We start from the raw sequence: 13,162 nt of genomic DNA, 5'->3' as shown, positions 1-13,162 counted from the left end.
TAGGCCATCTCTCACAATCTGCTCGCAAACAGAAACACACTACCAAATCTTCTTGCTAGAGCCCAAACTCTGATACCATGTAAGAAAACAATACAACGTCTGTGCCCAACAGATAACAAGATCTCGTATGTAAGAGAGAAAAGTAGATAGTATGGAGAATCAAATTTTTTATTACTTTAAAACTAATACAATAGATGGCACTGCCTCCCAGCCGTGCGCTCCTGTGAGAGAAGCTTCGATGGCATATTGCTGGAAGCAGTAGAGGATGGAGGTGGATGGTAAGGAATCAGGGTTGTTGTAGCCAGTGATGATGATGGGCTTCACGAGCTTGCTCTTATATAGCCACCAGTCGTAGTCGGTTAGACCCAATTGGGTGACCGACCCAGTCTGCCCAAAACGGCCGACTGGGGGTCGTCGGTCCTAAAATAGGCCACCGACCACATGATAAAACCGTGGCGCAAAATAGAGCAACTAACCTACAGGACCCGAACGGCGCAGAGCCATCCGGGATCATTTGGGGCTCCAAACACGGGCCCCACAACCCAAGAGTGGACTGCCCCAGGAAATGCTCCTTCTACCCTCAGTGCGGTCAGTCATGGGATGCCTTCCTGCACTTGCATGGGATGCCTTCCCACACTTGCATGTAGCCTAGTTGGCAGTGTGCCAACTCTATCTGAAGCCATCCAGCCATCAGGCCACATATGGCCGGCCCCATCTGGTGTCCAAACCAGGACCTACGGGATAATTGAGCTACTCAAATGCCTTCTCCTCATATGGGGGGCATACAAGTAGAGTTAGCTAGTTCCCGCATAGTTATACAAGAGTGGAGCATTGATATCTAACAGTAATCACATGAATGGCCTGATGTTGCTGCCTCGAATGCTCCCACCAATCGTGATACCACAGCTCATGTTCTTCGCTTTGATGGCAATGATTGAATGCGTGCATCTGCAACTGCTTCTTGCTGCTGCTTTGCAAGGAGTCTTCTTTCTTCTCGTTGTTTCTCCCTTCGTAGATGTTGCAAAAGTGTCTTCCGTTGTCGATTCGATATCGTGCTAGTGCTTTCCTCGACCCGCACTTTGTTCCTTCTGCCTTGATTTGGCTTTTCAGCTTTCCTGTCTCGCAACCTCTATCTGCTTCTCTTGCAAGCATGGCAAGCTACATGTTGCCATTGACGCCATGGCCGCGATCAATCTAGAATAGACCCAGAGAAGCTAGCTGGTGAGGCAAGCAAATAATACAAGACAACTTACCCGAAAGAAGACAATCGCAAACCAAAGTCTACGCCAGGTCACATCAAGGTGCGTGCGGATTGCAGGGCATTTGCAGGGCAGGGTACTTAATCTTCCAAGATTTGATGGGCGAGAGGTGTAAAAATTTAAAATTCGTGGGACTAGCAAAATTTCAGCCGAGGGTTTTCCCCCCTCCGATGATACGCACCAACAGTTGGATATCCCGAACAAAGTGCAATGTGGCCTAAAATGCTTAGGACATGCTATCGGGTTTGATACTGTGTATTATTAAATGCAATGACTTTTAGCATGCCTATGAGCCATATAGCAAGCAAGTGCATGGAAAAAGAAACAATTCAAAATTGTAAATAGTGTTGGATTTATTAGAATGTCTTTACACATGCATAAATTACACTTTTTTAACTTCTTCCATTTTAGGGTGAATCTAAATACTAATACCAACAACTATCAATGTTTTAAGACCATAATGCACTAGTCCTAATAGTTTGGATTCCAAATTTTTAATCCATTTTGGTTTTCAACAAATCGAAAAAAAGCTATGGAGCATGCCCTCAAATGGGTATGCATCACTTTAGCACAATATTGGAGGCCCGTTAACCCATACATAATGATCTCATTTAGGTGTGCCCTTAGGTTGAGGAGAAGCTCATGTAGTGTACTTTAGAATGGTTACTTGGTTGCATGTATGTATAGAATAAAATTTTGATGTTTTTGAATAAATTACTATATCCTATAGTCTTCAGGATGCATGCTTCACATGCAACATAGCACTTGTAATGCTTTAATGGTCTCATTCCAAATCCTTATTCCATAATTTTTTGCTCTCATGTTTAAGTTTGGAATGTGTACTAGAACTTGAAGACAAAGTTTGCTAAATTCCGTTGAGCAATGCATAAGTTATGTAGAAAAGTCCTTGAACCTCACCAAAAATGGCTACACCTAAGCAAACAATAACCCAGATAGACTTGTTTGGTGCACTGGACTTGGGTGAAGCCATTGATGTAAATGCTCTTCATTGATTTTTTAAATTCAAACTTGGACAAATATATATGAGCTTCAAACTTGATGTACACGCTCTTGTACTTTTATTCTTTCAAAGGATCAAACATGTATGAAAAAAAAAAAATCATTCGAAAAAACTCTCTTTAAAGGTTAGCATGGGAAAAAACACTCTCTGTAAAACGTCGCTATAGAAAAGTGTCTTAGAGTGGTTATATAACGATCTTTTACAAGTCTAGTTTAAACCTCGCTATATACCCACCATTTACAAGTTTGGTAAACGTCACTATATACCAATATTTTATAAAAGTCGCTATATACCAACGTTTTACAAAAGTCGCTATATACCGACAAAAGGTCACTATATACCAACCTTTTTAAACCCGTGTTTTGTATCAACGATTAGCACAATACGCATGCTAAACATCGACGCTTAACCATCGGAATAAGGCCCGTGTGTAGTAGTGTCTCCTCAACCAGCACTACAAGCCAAAGCTCTAAAAAGGGCAGTCCTAAAGAGCAGTGAATGTCTTGGCTACCCTTTTAGAGGGATTAAAGGGCAACTAACAAAATATTGGTTGGTTAAAAGGGTGAAAAAATCATAGTCTCCCTTTTTTCCACAAAAATGGGCCCTAAAAAGGATGGCTTTCTTGGCTACCCTAACGGCCTCTATGATCCACCCTTTTTTCCTCCAAAAATGCCAAAGAAAAAGCAGCTTTCATGGTTGCCCATTGTTTTTTGCAATGATAAAAAAGGGCACTAGTATCTACCTTCTTTTTACGCTTATAAAAAAGGTTGGGGTGGCCTCTACTCTCTACCCTTTTTTGCTCTAAAGATGACAAAAAGAGCATCTTTTTGCAATTATAGAGAAGGGAGGTATTTGCACTTTTAGTTACAAAACACGTGAGTTACAATAGTTGTGTTTAAAAGAAATCTTCCACTTAATTGCAACTACAACTGTGTTGTTTTTGTGGAGGAATCGTCTTTAGCGCTTTGTCTAAGGCTGCTTGCAGTTCAAGTTTTGCACTCCTTCTTAGCCTTAGCACGTGGAATCTTGAACAATGCATCAAGAAGTTTGAACTAATTACAAAACATGTGACATTTGTCTTTAGCGCTTTGTCTAAGGCGGCTTGCAGTTCAAGTTTTGCACTCCTTAGCCTTAGCACGTTAACAATACACCTTAGCACGTGGAATCTTGCACAATGCACGTTGAGTCCTTCCGTTCCTTTCTCCACTCTTGTATTTAATCAGGCCGTTCTCTAGCTTGTTTTGAACAGTTTTGTTCTCTAGCTCAGGCCGCTTTCAGTTTTGTTCTGTGTCAACGCATAGCTGTTGCGAGAGACGCAGCAACCCAAGGCCATATCCTCTTATTAGATTTCATGGCAACTTCCGGACATGTATCAGCTCCTCCCATACTCCTGGAACAGCGCCCTAGCTGCGAAGATGACGAGCTTGGAGCGCCCCTCGCGGCAGCGCATGAGCTTATTTTCGGTTTCGCTTCCTCCATGGCTGTCAAGGCCGCTTGTACACTTCGCATCCCTGATCTCTTGGCCAGAGAAGGACCTCTCACTCTAGAAGAAATTGCATCCCGCCTGAGCATAGAGATTCCCAGTACGGATTATCTCTATCGGATTTTGAGTTTCCTATGCATGAAGGGAGTCTTCTCCGTCGAGATGCCTCAAAACTCTCTTGGGCTACGGCCAGATTGTAAATACTGCATCACTCCGATTTCCAAACTTCTGGTCCAAGACAACGAAGCTTCTTTGGGTAACGTGACCTTACTTCTGACAGGCATGGAGTTTCAATCTTCTTGTGCTCGTTTATCCGAATGCGTTCTTCACGGTGGCGTACCGTTCCAGAAGCTGCATGGGACTAGCCTCTGGGGCTTCACAAACTCGAACCCTGGCTACAACAAGCTCTTCAACAACGCCATGGCGGGCGCTAGTTGCATCATGATGAAGTCGATACTGAAATATTACCACGGATTTCGCGACATCGACACACTTGTGGACGTGGCTGGAGGGATCGGAACAACCATCGCTCAGATCATAGCCCATTATCCGTCCATAAATGCTATAAATTTCGACCTGCCGCATGTGGTGGCCTCTGCACCCAGCTTCCCAGGTAGTCATCAGAGCAGCCTACAACGGCACTCTCGCCTCTCATCATTCATGCGTGTTATTTGCCCCAGGAGACCTAAGTGTGTGGACTAACGCTATTTCTAGGGCGCTTTATTTTAATTTGTCGCATTTAGGAGAAGCCCTGCGCTGCGCATACGACAAACGGAAGTGGCGTACAAATAACCCATCGCAAGTGTGTGTGATGTGCAGGCGTAGAGCACGTTGGCGGAAACATGTTCGAGAGCGTGCCGTCGGCAGGCGCTATTTTCCTGAAGGTAAAAGAAGCTACTGTGGCTGTCGATGTCTTGAATCTTTCGTAACTAAACAAGTTCAAAGATTATATTCACGAATCACTCCACTATCCTCCGCAATCATCTGAGTCAAAAATTGAATGTTTAAAACTGGCAGTGGATCTTTCACGGTTTCGATGACGAGGCCTGCATCAAGATTCTGAAGAACTGCCGCAAGGCAGTACAAGAGACTGGCAAATTGATCATCGTGGACATGATTCTACGGATGGATAAGGAGCGAACAATCCCGATGGAGGAGCTCAAGACAGCGTTCGATTTGATTATGATGGGCACGACGGGAGGCAAGGAGAGAACGAAAGAGCAGTGGGATGTTCTTTTGGCAGCGGCTGGGTTTCCTCGATACTCTATAACCCACATTCCCAGAATCCAATATAGTGTGATAGAGGCGTTCCCAGTAGCATAATTTGCAACCTATGAGAAATGAATAATACCCTGAAATTGTGCTCTAACTTCTTGCTTGAAATCTATGGAACGTCCAAACACTCACTAGTCTTTATTCAATCATCCATTGTTGCCAATTTCTCAATTATACAGGACATGGATTTTTTCCTATCTCCTCTTCGAGAGAAACTCAAACAAGATAAGCTTTGGATAGACTTCAAGGTGGTTGTGAGAGGATAGCACTAGCCCCCACTCTGAATAAAATTTGAGAAAAAGACTTGGAACATACAAAAACTAGTTGGAAAAACTACACCACTCTCTAGAGACATCGAGAGGAACATGACATGCCCAAGTCAACCCACCTTGAAGCTATTCGAACAATGTTGATAGCTTCATGGATTGCAGATACAGAATCCATGAAGACATAGAAGAGGGTGGAAAGATTGGCCCTCCAAGTAATAAGGATGCTGAGTCATAGCAGTAGTGAATGAGCAATGATAGTCAGTAGCTTAATAGCAATGCTAGTTCTATCTACTTGGTAAGGACAATACAAGCTCCTTTTTAATAGAGATTTCAACTCAATGACTCAATATCTTCATTACATTTCAAAAATGTTTCATGGGTGCTTTCAGTATGTCTCATATCTTCCTCGATATATTTCATCGTGTTTTGAAGGATCCAATATATTTTCCATAAATTTAAATTGTAGCATTAATGTTTCGCCACAATTTTTGGGAGCATGAGAAAAAGAGAAGAGGTGGCCTCCTCTTCACCCTTCACCTACCCTTGTCTTAAGTTTTGTCATTTTCATGGATAGATTTATGCTGTTCATTTTTATGCTTTGTTTGGGTAATGTATTACCTTTGGAATACATGATATCAAGCTGAAGCAACAGTTCAGGAGGGGGGGAAAGGAGCTCTAACACAACCTCAAGGAGCAGAGAGAGAAGGTAAGGAAGGGCTCATTTAGATCCCACTGAAAGAGAGAACATTTTTCATGAGTTTGAAGAGCAAAGAGAGTGGAGCAAAGATAGACTATTTCCCTCCATCTCTATCTCCTAATGGTCTCATGAGGTGAGGGAGAGGAAGAGTGTGCATTGCAGATGCTCTTTCATGGGAGGTGGAAGCTATGGGGTGGAAGATTCATCCCCAGATTCATTAACTCTTTCCTACACCCTTGATAGCCAAAATCGTATCATTATGGATCATACACTACTACACACGGATCCTATTGCGACGTTTACGTACCGACGTTTAGCGCCCGCTTAGCCTTAATCGTCGGTATGAAAAGCGGGTTTCGTAAATCATCGCTATATAGTGACTGTTGCTAAAAGTCGCTATATAGCGACTTTCAAAAGTCGCTATATAGTGACACTGATACAAAATATTATAGCGACGTTTTTACAGAGAGGTTTTTTTTTTAAAATAGGCCTTAAAAGTTAGTTTTTTCCAATGACAAATTTTTTTAAGTTTTCATACATGTTTGAGCTCATAGAGAATTAAAAAATGAGAGCATGTACATCAAGCCTTTGAAGCTCATATATTCATGTCCAAGTTTGAGATGAGAAAAATCAAATAAGAGCATTTACATCAATTGTTTCATCTTGAGCCAAGTCTAAGGCGCCAAGCAAGTCTATCTCTAACTCTAAACCGAGTTGATCTCCTATATCATCATTGTACTCTAGCATCGTACGTTCACCTAAAAGTATTTGATCATCTTCTTCAATAAAGCTTAAGTGTGGTGATTGATCTTGATGATTGTTGTCTTCTTTGTCAATATCGTGATCTCCATCCTCCTCCCGTGCGATGTCATTATGCGCATCTTCCTCTTGGCTCATATGGTGATCTACATCTTCTTCGCTAGATTCATCAATTGGATCCGACATTGGTAGTGGCATCTCCATATCCACATCTCGATCTTCAAAAATTTGCTTACTTCGTGGTGCAACTTGGATCACGTACCACCATCTTGGATCAGAACGATCCGGATGAAAAACCACCTATATTGAATATCGGTGCCAAATGTCATCAATTATATATATATCAATGGACTTTAAAAACGAAAGCTTCGACTAATTAAATCATTAGTATGCACCTGCTCATAGTGCTCGGGAAGAACAAAAGTATCACTTTCATCGGTCCAATGTTTGGTGGAGTCTATTGCAAAGAGACCACTACTATCTTTTCTCACTGTCGCATGGGGACCGTTGTAAGTAGTTCTAAACCATTTTACATCAAGAATGAAAATAGTAAATCGTCTGAAATCAATTTCATAGATGTCGCGTATGGTTCCACAATAATCCAACTGTGAGGAGAGAAGATTGGTATCCGAAGCACTTGCTCGGCTATCTTGTGTGAAGTTAGCCATGACTCCACAATCATACGTGACTCTCTTTGAATTGATGCGTTCCATGCAAAAATGTCGTCCATATAACCATAATGCACTGTACTTTTTGTACTGTAAAAGAGCATCATTAAAACAATGAAGATGCACCTATTTTATAGCATATATTGCCACAAATAATTACTTAATTACGTCAAGAGATAAGAAACTTACATGCACCATACATCCAGATGATAACTCTCGCTCACGCTCGTTTATTATCTCTCCATCACGTTTGGCTTTACGTAGAGCCAGTTGTAGCGAATCAAGTGACATGTGAGTAGGGAGAAGAGCCAGATCTAGTGGATATGGTTGTGATCGCCTGTACATTACTATGAATCTCGTGCTTGCATTTATTCTTTCTGCTTTGGCCACTTCATATCTCTCAATCCACTTTTGCATCTCAGGGCTATTGAGGATACAAAACTTATTGAATTTCCCCATTTTCTCTTCGTTCATCTTTCTTTCAATCCCTTTTCCTTGGGGAACCTCGCCAACGATGCGATCATCATGCTTGTTGTGCCAAGCTTGCAGCATATCAGGATCCGTGGATGCAAGAAACTCTGTGATATATACTAATGACTCTTGCACAAGCCATCCCTCTGCCATGCTTGCTTCCGGTCTTGCTCTTTGTCTTACAAACCCCTTTAAAGTTTTCATAAACTGCTTGAGAAAAAACATCCATCGACTATGAACGGTACCTGCTATAGCCACCTCATCAACTATGTGCACAAGCAAGTGGACTTGAGTTGTCATAATGCTTGAGGGAAAGTGCTTCTCAAGCAAGCATACGGCTTCGATGGATTCCACCCTAGCCTTCTCGATGCTCGATATAGAGATCTCTTTTTGAGATATCCACCTATTTCACATGTCCATTAAGAAAATACATAATGCGATTTGATAGTAAGCATACCTCACAATACCACAGATCCTGAATATAGCATTTCTAACATCTTCTTGTAAGCACCCTTTTATTGTAATTGGGAGGATGAACTATCAAAGCAACAATGAAGTCATGTCAACAATATAACATAATAATAATTACGCTAACGCATCACTAATATCGGTACACTAATTCTACTTAGAATACTTGTAAGACCTTGTGCCAATCATGGGACTTGAGGCCACTAAGCTTATTGTCCTTTGAAAATGCTCCTTTCAAGCAACGCATGTACCCTATCGGTGTTTGAAAAGAGGCAATGTCTGCCTTGACCGTTGCCTCCTCCCTCAACACTTATTTCATTAATTTTGGACTTGTCAATGTACAAATTCATTTTTACATATACTTTTGGACTAGTTTTTAGATAAAATTTAAGAAAAACCCAATCTTCAAAGCACATATAAAAACATAAAAACAAGCATTTTTTAATATATTTTTTAAGGACATGAAACTAAAATTATAAAATTTAACGTAGCCTAGGTAAGTTACATGAAAAAATAAGATTCGGTTGTTGTAAACTCTCTTAATATTTAATGGTGTTAATAAACACCTTCAAAAGTTAAGCCTGAGATAAGTTACACAAAAAAGAGTGGTTCAATAATTGTAAAATCTCTTTATATTTATAATAGTGTTTAGGAAACACTTTCAAAAGTTACAAGTGAAAGTAGCAAACTCTCACAATATTTATATTTTAGGTGTTGAAAAACACCAAAAGTTACAATAAGACTCTCATTGGAAGGCAAATTACACCAAAAGTTACAATAAGACTCTCACTGGAAGGCAAATTTATTTTCAAGACTACAGCCATTCAATTTGATGAATTTTCTATTTTCAAGTCTTTAGCCTAAATTCAACCCATTCAAGAGCTGAGCTCATCTCATCCTCATCGATGTAGTTAAAATTATAGAAGAGAAGTAAGGATTGATGAATTTTCTCCTACATAACACTTTGTTTATTCTGAATGGCTTGCGCTTCCTCGGGGGAAAATCTTCCATAACGAGCCACACGCGAAGATATCTCACTTTGAAAGTCTATCAACTCTCTCCTATATGACTGCAATTTATCTATTTCAGTAGTAGCCATACTTATTTTTCTTTCCTCTTCCTTCTCTAAGCCCTTCTGACAAGCGAAGTCATCCTTCTCGTACTGGGTTAATGGAGCTGGATTTTGCTTTCTCTCCTCTCTCTTTCCTTGGTTCTCGGCAATCCATTCTTTGAGGCTAATAATGGCTTGCTCGACAGAATCGATTACCTTAAAAAGATCCATAATGGCTGCAAGATGAAAGGAGTATGCTTGAGAAGAGGAGGTAAGGCTGCGGGCAAGATGGAAGGAGCAAGCTTGAGGAGAGGAGTAAGGTAAGAAGAGTAAAGTGGAAGAAGTGTGGAGAGGAGTACGGTAAGAAGAGTAAAGTGGAAGAAGTTTTTGCTGCGGGTGAGATATAGAAGACGAACGAGGTGAGGAAGGTAATGAGAGTGAGGAAAGATATAGAAGACGAACAAGGTGAGGAAGGTAACGAGAGTGACGAAGGTAACTAGAGGAGGTAAGGCAAGATGAAAGGAGTATGCTTGAGAAGAGGAGGCAAGGCTTCGGGCAAGATGGAACGAGCAAGCTTGAGGGAAGGAGTAAGGTAAGAAGAGCAAAGTGGAAGAAGTGTTTGCTGCGGGTGAGATATAGAAGATGAACGACTACTAGGGGATTTATAGAACTACAGACTCATAATGTGGGATGAAAGATTTAGAATAAAGAATTGGCAGAGGCTGAGATGACTAGATGCAAGACCGTAATGCGAGACATGTGAGACATGTAAGATAGTGAGTACATTGAAATCTATAAAATAAAATGATGGGATGCAAGACCGTAATGGGAGACATTTGAGACATGTAAGACAGTGATAGTACATTGAAATCTATAAAATAAAATGATGGAACACAAGAATGATATAATTAATAGAATCTCATCATGAGATATTCTTTTAATATAATATAAGTTAGTAATTATTAGAATCTCATCATGAGATATTCTTTTAATAATATAAGTTAGACTTGCTGATGCAAGACCGTAATGCGAGACATGTGAGATGATAGATTTTGAGTACATTGAAATCTATAAAATAAAGTGATGGAACTTTTGAAATCTATAAAATAAAGTGATGGAACATAAGAATGATATAATTATTAGATTCTCATCATAAGATATTTATTGTACATAATAAATTAGACTTTCAAAAAAGTAAAACCTAATGTATTGTAATGAATAAATATCATAAAATATCCTAATGTATTGCAACATTTAACATAAGTTTAAAAAACACTATCATTCATCAATACAAACAAGATAAAAATCTTCAAGGACTCATGTTTCTTTCTGCATGTTTTACAACTGAATAGAGTTTGATGAGTCCTCTTGAGGCTGTGATTCTCTAAGAGTACATTGAGTCTCTACTTGTGTGGATGGTGTACATTGAGATTCTACTTCTGGTGCAATCGGGATAGACTTAATCTCTTCCTCCTTTAAAGATGTGATGTTGTAGATGCACATTGAGTTTCCACTTCTTGTGTAGGAAGAATGCATTGAGTCTCTAATTCAAGTGTAGACTGTAATGCTTCTACTTGAGGCTGTGATACAGAAGGAGAATGAATTTTCTCTTCTTTTTCTTTGGCTCCCTCAGGTTCTTCATTGAGTCCATCATGTTGTTTCCCAATGGTAGCAGTTAGATAGTGAACAGTCTTAGCCACAAAATCTTGTAGCTCGAGCTTGGTATATGCTTCTATTGAGACATGTTCAAAAATTTCATTGAGATACAACATGAAGTTGTAGGCAATTCTCCACCCACTACTAAACATGTCTTTCTGCTCCACTGCAAGGCGTGTCTGGAAATTTGGTTAGTCTTGATGCTCCCTAATTTTCATAATCGTAGAAACTAACTTGTTTGCAGACCTGTCCATCATGACATATGACAAAGTGAATTTGTGTAGTAAATAGTAAGATGCATGTTCATAATGATATGATAAAAGAACACTTACCTGAACACCCCGTGAAATCCTGTAAATGAGTTGACAAACCAACAATGGTTGTTATCAAGATCCCATTCTATCAGGCTCCAATGTGAACTACATCACCAATAAAGAGCGATAAGATTTATCACAATATTAAGTATTAATTGACACAATATTATAAATAAGAGAGTAAAAGAAAGATTGAGACCATACTTACTTCTCATAGTATGGCATAAAGACAACTAGTATGCCATCCAAGTCTAAAGGTTGTAGAATTGAACAAACATCATCTACTGTCTTCTTGGTATCACTAAGTACAGCTGAAAGAAGAGAATCAAGCATACAGACGCGATTCTGTACTAATTTAGGAAAGTGAGATATAACCGTACTCTGCAACAATAAATAAACAAATGTTAGAAGCAGATTGAATCAAATGATTGAAGTATCAAGCCAAGAGATGTTCATATCAAACCTGAAGATGGCCATCATGACTTTGTCATTAGCCTCTTTCAAAGGGTCGGAGAGGATTGTAACTTCCTCGCTACCAAAAGTCAAAACATGAGGTTGCTTGCTAATGATGACCCTAACCTCAGAAGAGCTCCCCATTTCATCCAATACAGCGGTTACATTAGGAAAACTTATGGACGTAGCAACCAATGTTTCCTCTGGATGCTCCACCATGTTATCAATAAATGCCTTAATGGTAGATGACATAAATGCATATAGATGCAAGTCTGTATATGTCGACAATGAGGTTTCACCGCCTCTCAAATTAAAAATTTGAGCAAGGAGCAAAAAGCAGTTATATCCGACTCTCCACCCACAACTGTGGTCATCATTTTGCTTCGCTGCAGGGCATGTTACATACTCTATTTGATCTTCTAAGTCACCCTCCATTTGCATAAGTGCATCTATAGCACCTACCAACTTTCGAGTAGATCTACACATCAAAATAGAAAACATAAATGAATGTGCGCATTGCATAGGATGCATCTCATTGACATAATTATGACACAAGTAGGTTATACTTACTCTGACACACTACCATGGATAGATGCTATTGAATTGACAAAGAAGCATTGCTTGGCTAAGATGTCCACAATTACCAAGCTCCAATGCAAGCTGCATTATCAATTAAGAATAATTATTATTTGATATAATCCTCCACAATGTAAGAGATAAGCTAGGTAGGGATTGATACTCACTCCTCGTGATATGCAGTAAAGATAACTCGCACCGCAGTCAAATCAATAGGTTGCAACCACTTAAAAACATCATCTATGGTCTTCTGCTTATTGCTAAGTACACTAGAAACAAGAGGATCGACCATATATGGACATCTTTGTATAGATAGGGGAAGCTGTTGTAAAACCATACTGCAATAAAAAGAAAAGAATATTAGTTCATTTGATCCAATGGAAATACAAAAGCATAAAGTCAGTAAAAAGTTTGTGTCAAACCTAAGGATGGCTATTATGACCTTGTCATTAACCTCTTTCTTGAAGTTTATAAGGATTGAAAGTCCTCTTCATCGAATAGAAAAGTAAGAGGTTGTTCTCGAACTTGAAACCTAACTTGAAATGACTTCTCCATTTGCTGCAAGGTATGATTATTTTCTAGAGTCATCCAATGGATAGCCAGAGTAGCTTTGCTTTCTTGAGATGAGCTTTCTATATTCTCTACTCTAGCTATGTCCTCCTCATCCTCCTCCTCTCCCTTCTCCTATATAAGGATAAAATAATTATGAGATTCAAAATTTTAAATTAATTATAAATTTAAA

At 39.7% G+C, this 13,162-nt stretch overlaps 1 protein-coding gene across 2 annotated transcripts; it reads left to right on the top strand.

Annotated features, from left to right (window-relative positions):
• The first annotated feature begins 3,539 nt into the window (after positions 1–3,539).
• On the top strand, positions 3,540–5,612 carry LOC147897682 (desmethylxanthohumol 6'-O-methyltransferase-like). 2 transcript variants are annotated; one of them, XM_087380925.1, is made up of 3 exons: positions 3,540–4,376; positions 4,583–4,647; positions 4,781–5,612. In XM_087380925.1, the coding sequence occupies exons 1-3, from the start codon at positions 3,632–3,634 to the stop codon at positions 5,084–5,086; spliced, it is 1,116 nt and encodes a 371-aa protein (XP_087237051.1). In that variant the 5' UTR covers positions 3,540–3,631; the 3' UTR covers positions 5,087–5,612. The 2 variants fall into 2 exon arrangements, with proteins under 2 accessions (XP_087237051.1, XP_087237052.1); XM_087380926.1 differs by having other exon boundaries at positions 4,507–4,647; positions 4,781–4,931.
• The last annotated feature ends 7,550 nt before the right edge of the window (positions 5,613–13,162 follow it).

This window comes from Dipteris shenzhenensis, chromosome 10 (assembly GCF_047967505.1).
Source record: "Dipteris shenzhenensis isolate YYH24624 ecotype China chromosome 10, Dip_SZ_1.0, whole genome shotgun sequence".
NCBI classification, from domain to species: domain Eukaryota; kingdom Viridiplantae; phylum Streptophyta; class Polypodiopsida; order Gleicheniales; family Dipteridaceae; genus Dipteris; species Dipteris shenzhenensis.
This window is presented reverse-complemented; position numbering and strand designations above follow the sequence as displayed.

Bases quoted from the DNA above. Each gene is read 5' to 3' on its own strand.
- LOC147897682 (XM_087380925.1), top strand. From the start codon at position 3,632: ATGGCAACTTCCGGACATGTATCAGCTCCTCCCATACTCCTGGAACAG. The intron at 4,377-4,582 runs GTAGTCATCAGA...TGTGATGTGCAG, and splicing joins CTCTGCACCCAGCTTCCCAG to GCGTAGAGCACGTTGGCGGA. The intron at 4,648-4,780 runs GTAAAAGAAGCT...TAAAACTGGCAG, and splicing joins CAGGCGCTATTTTCCTGAAG to TGGATCTTTCACGGTTTCGA.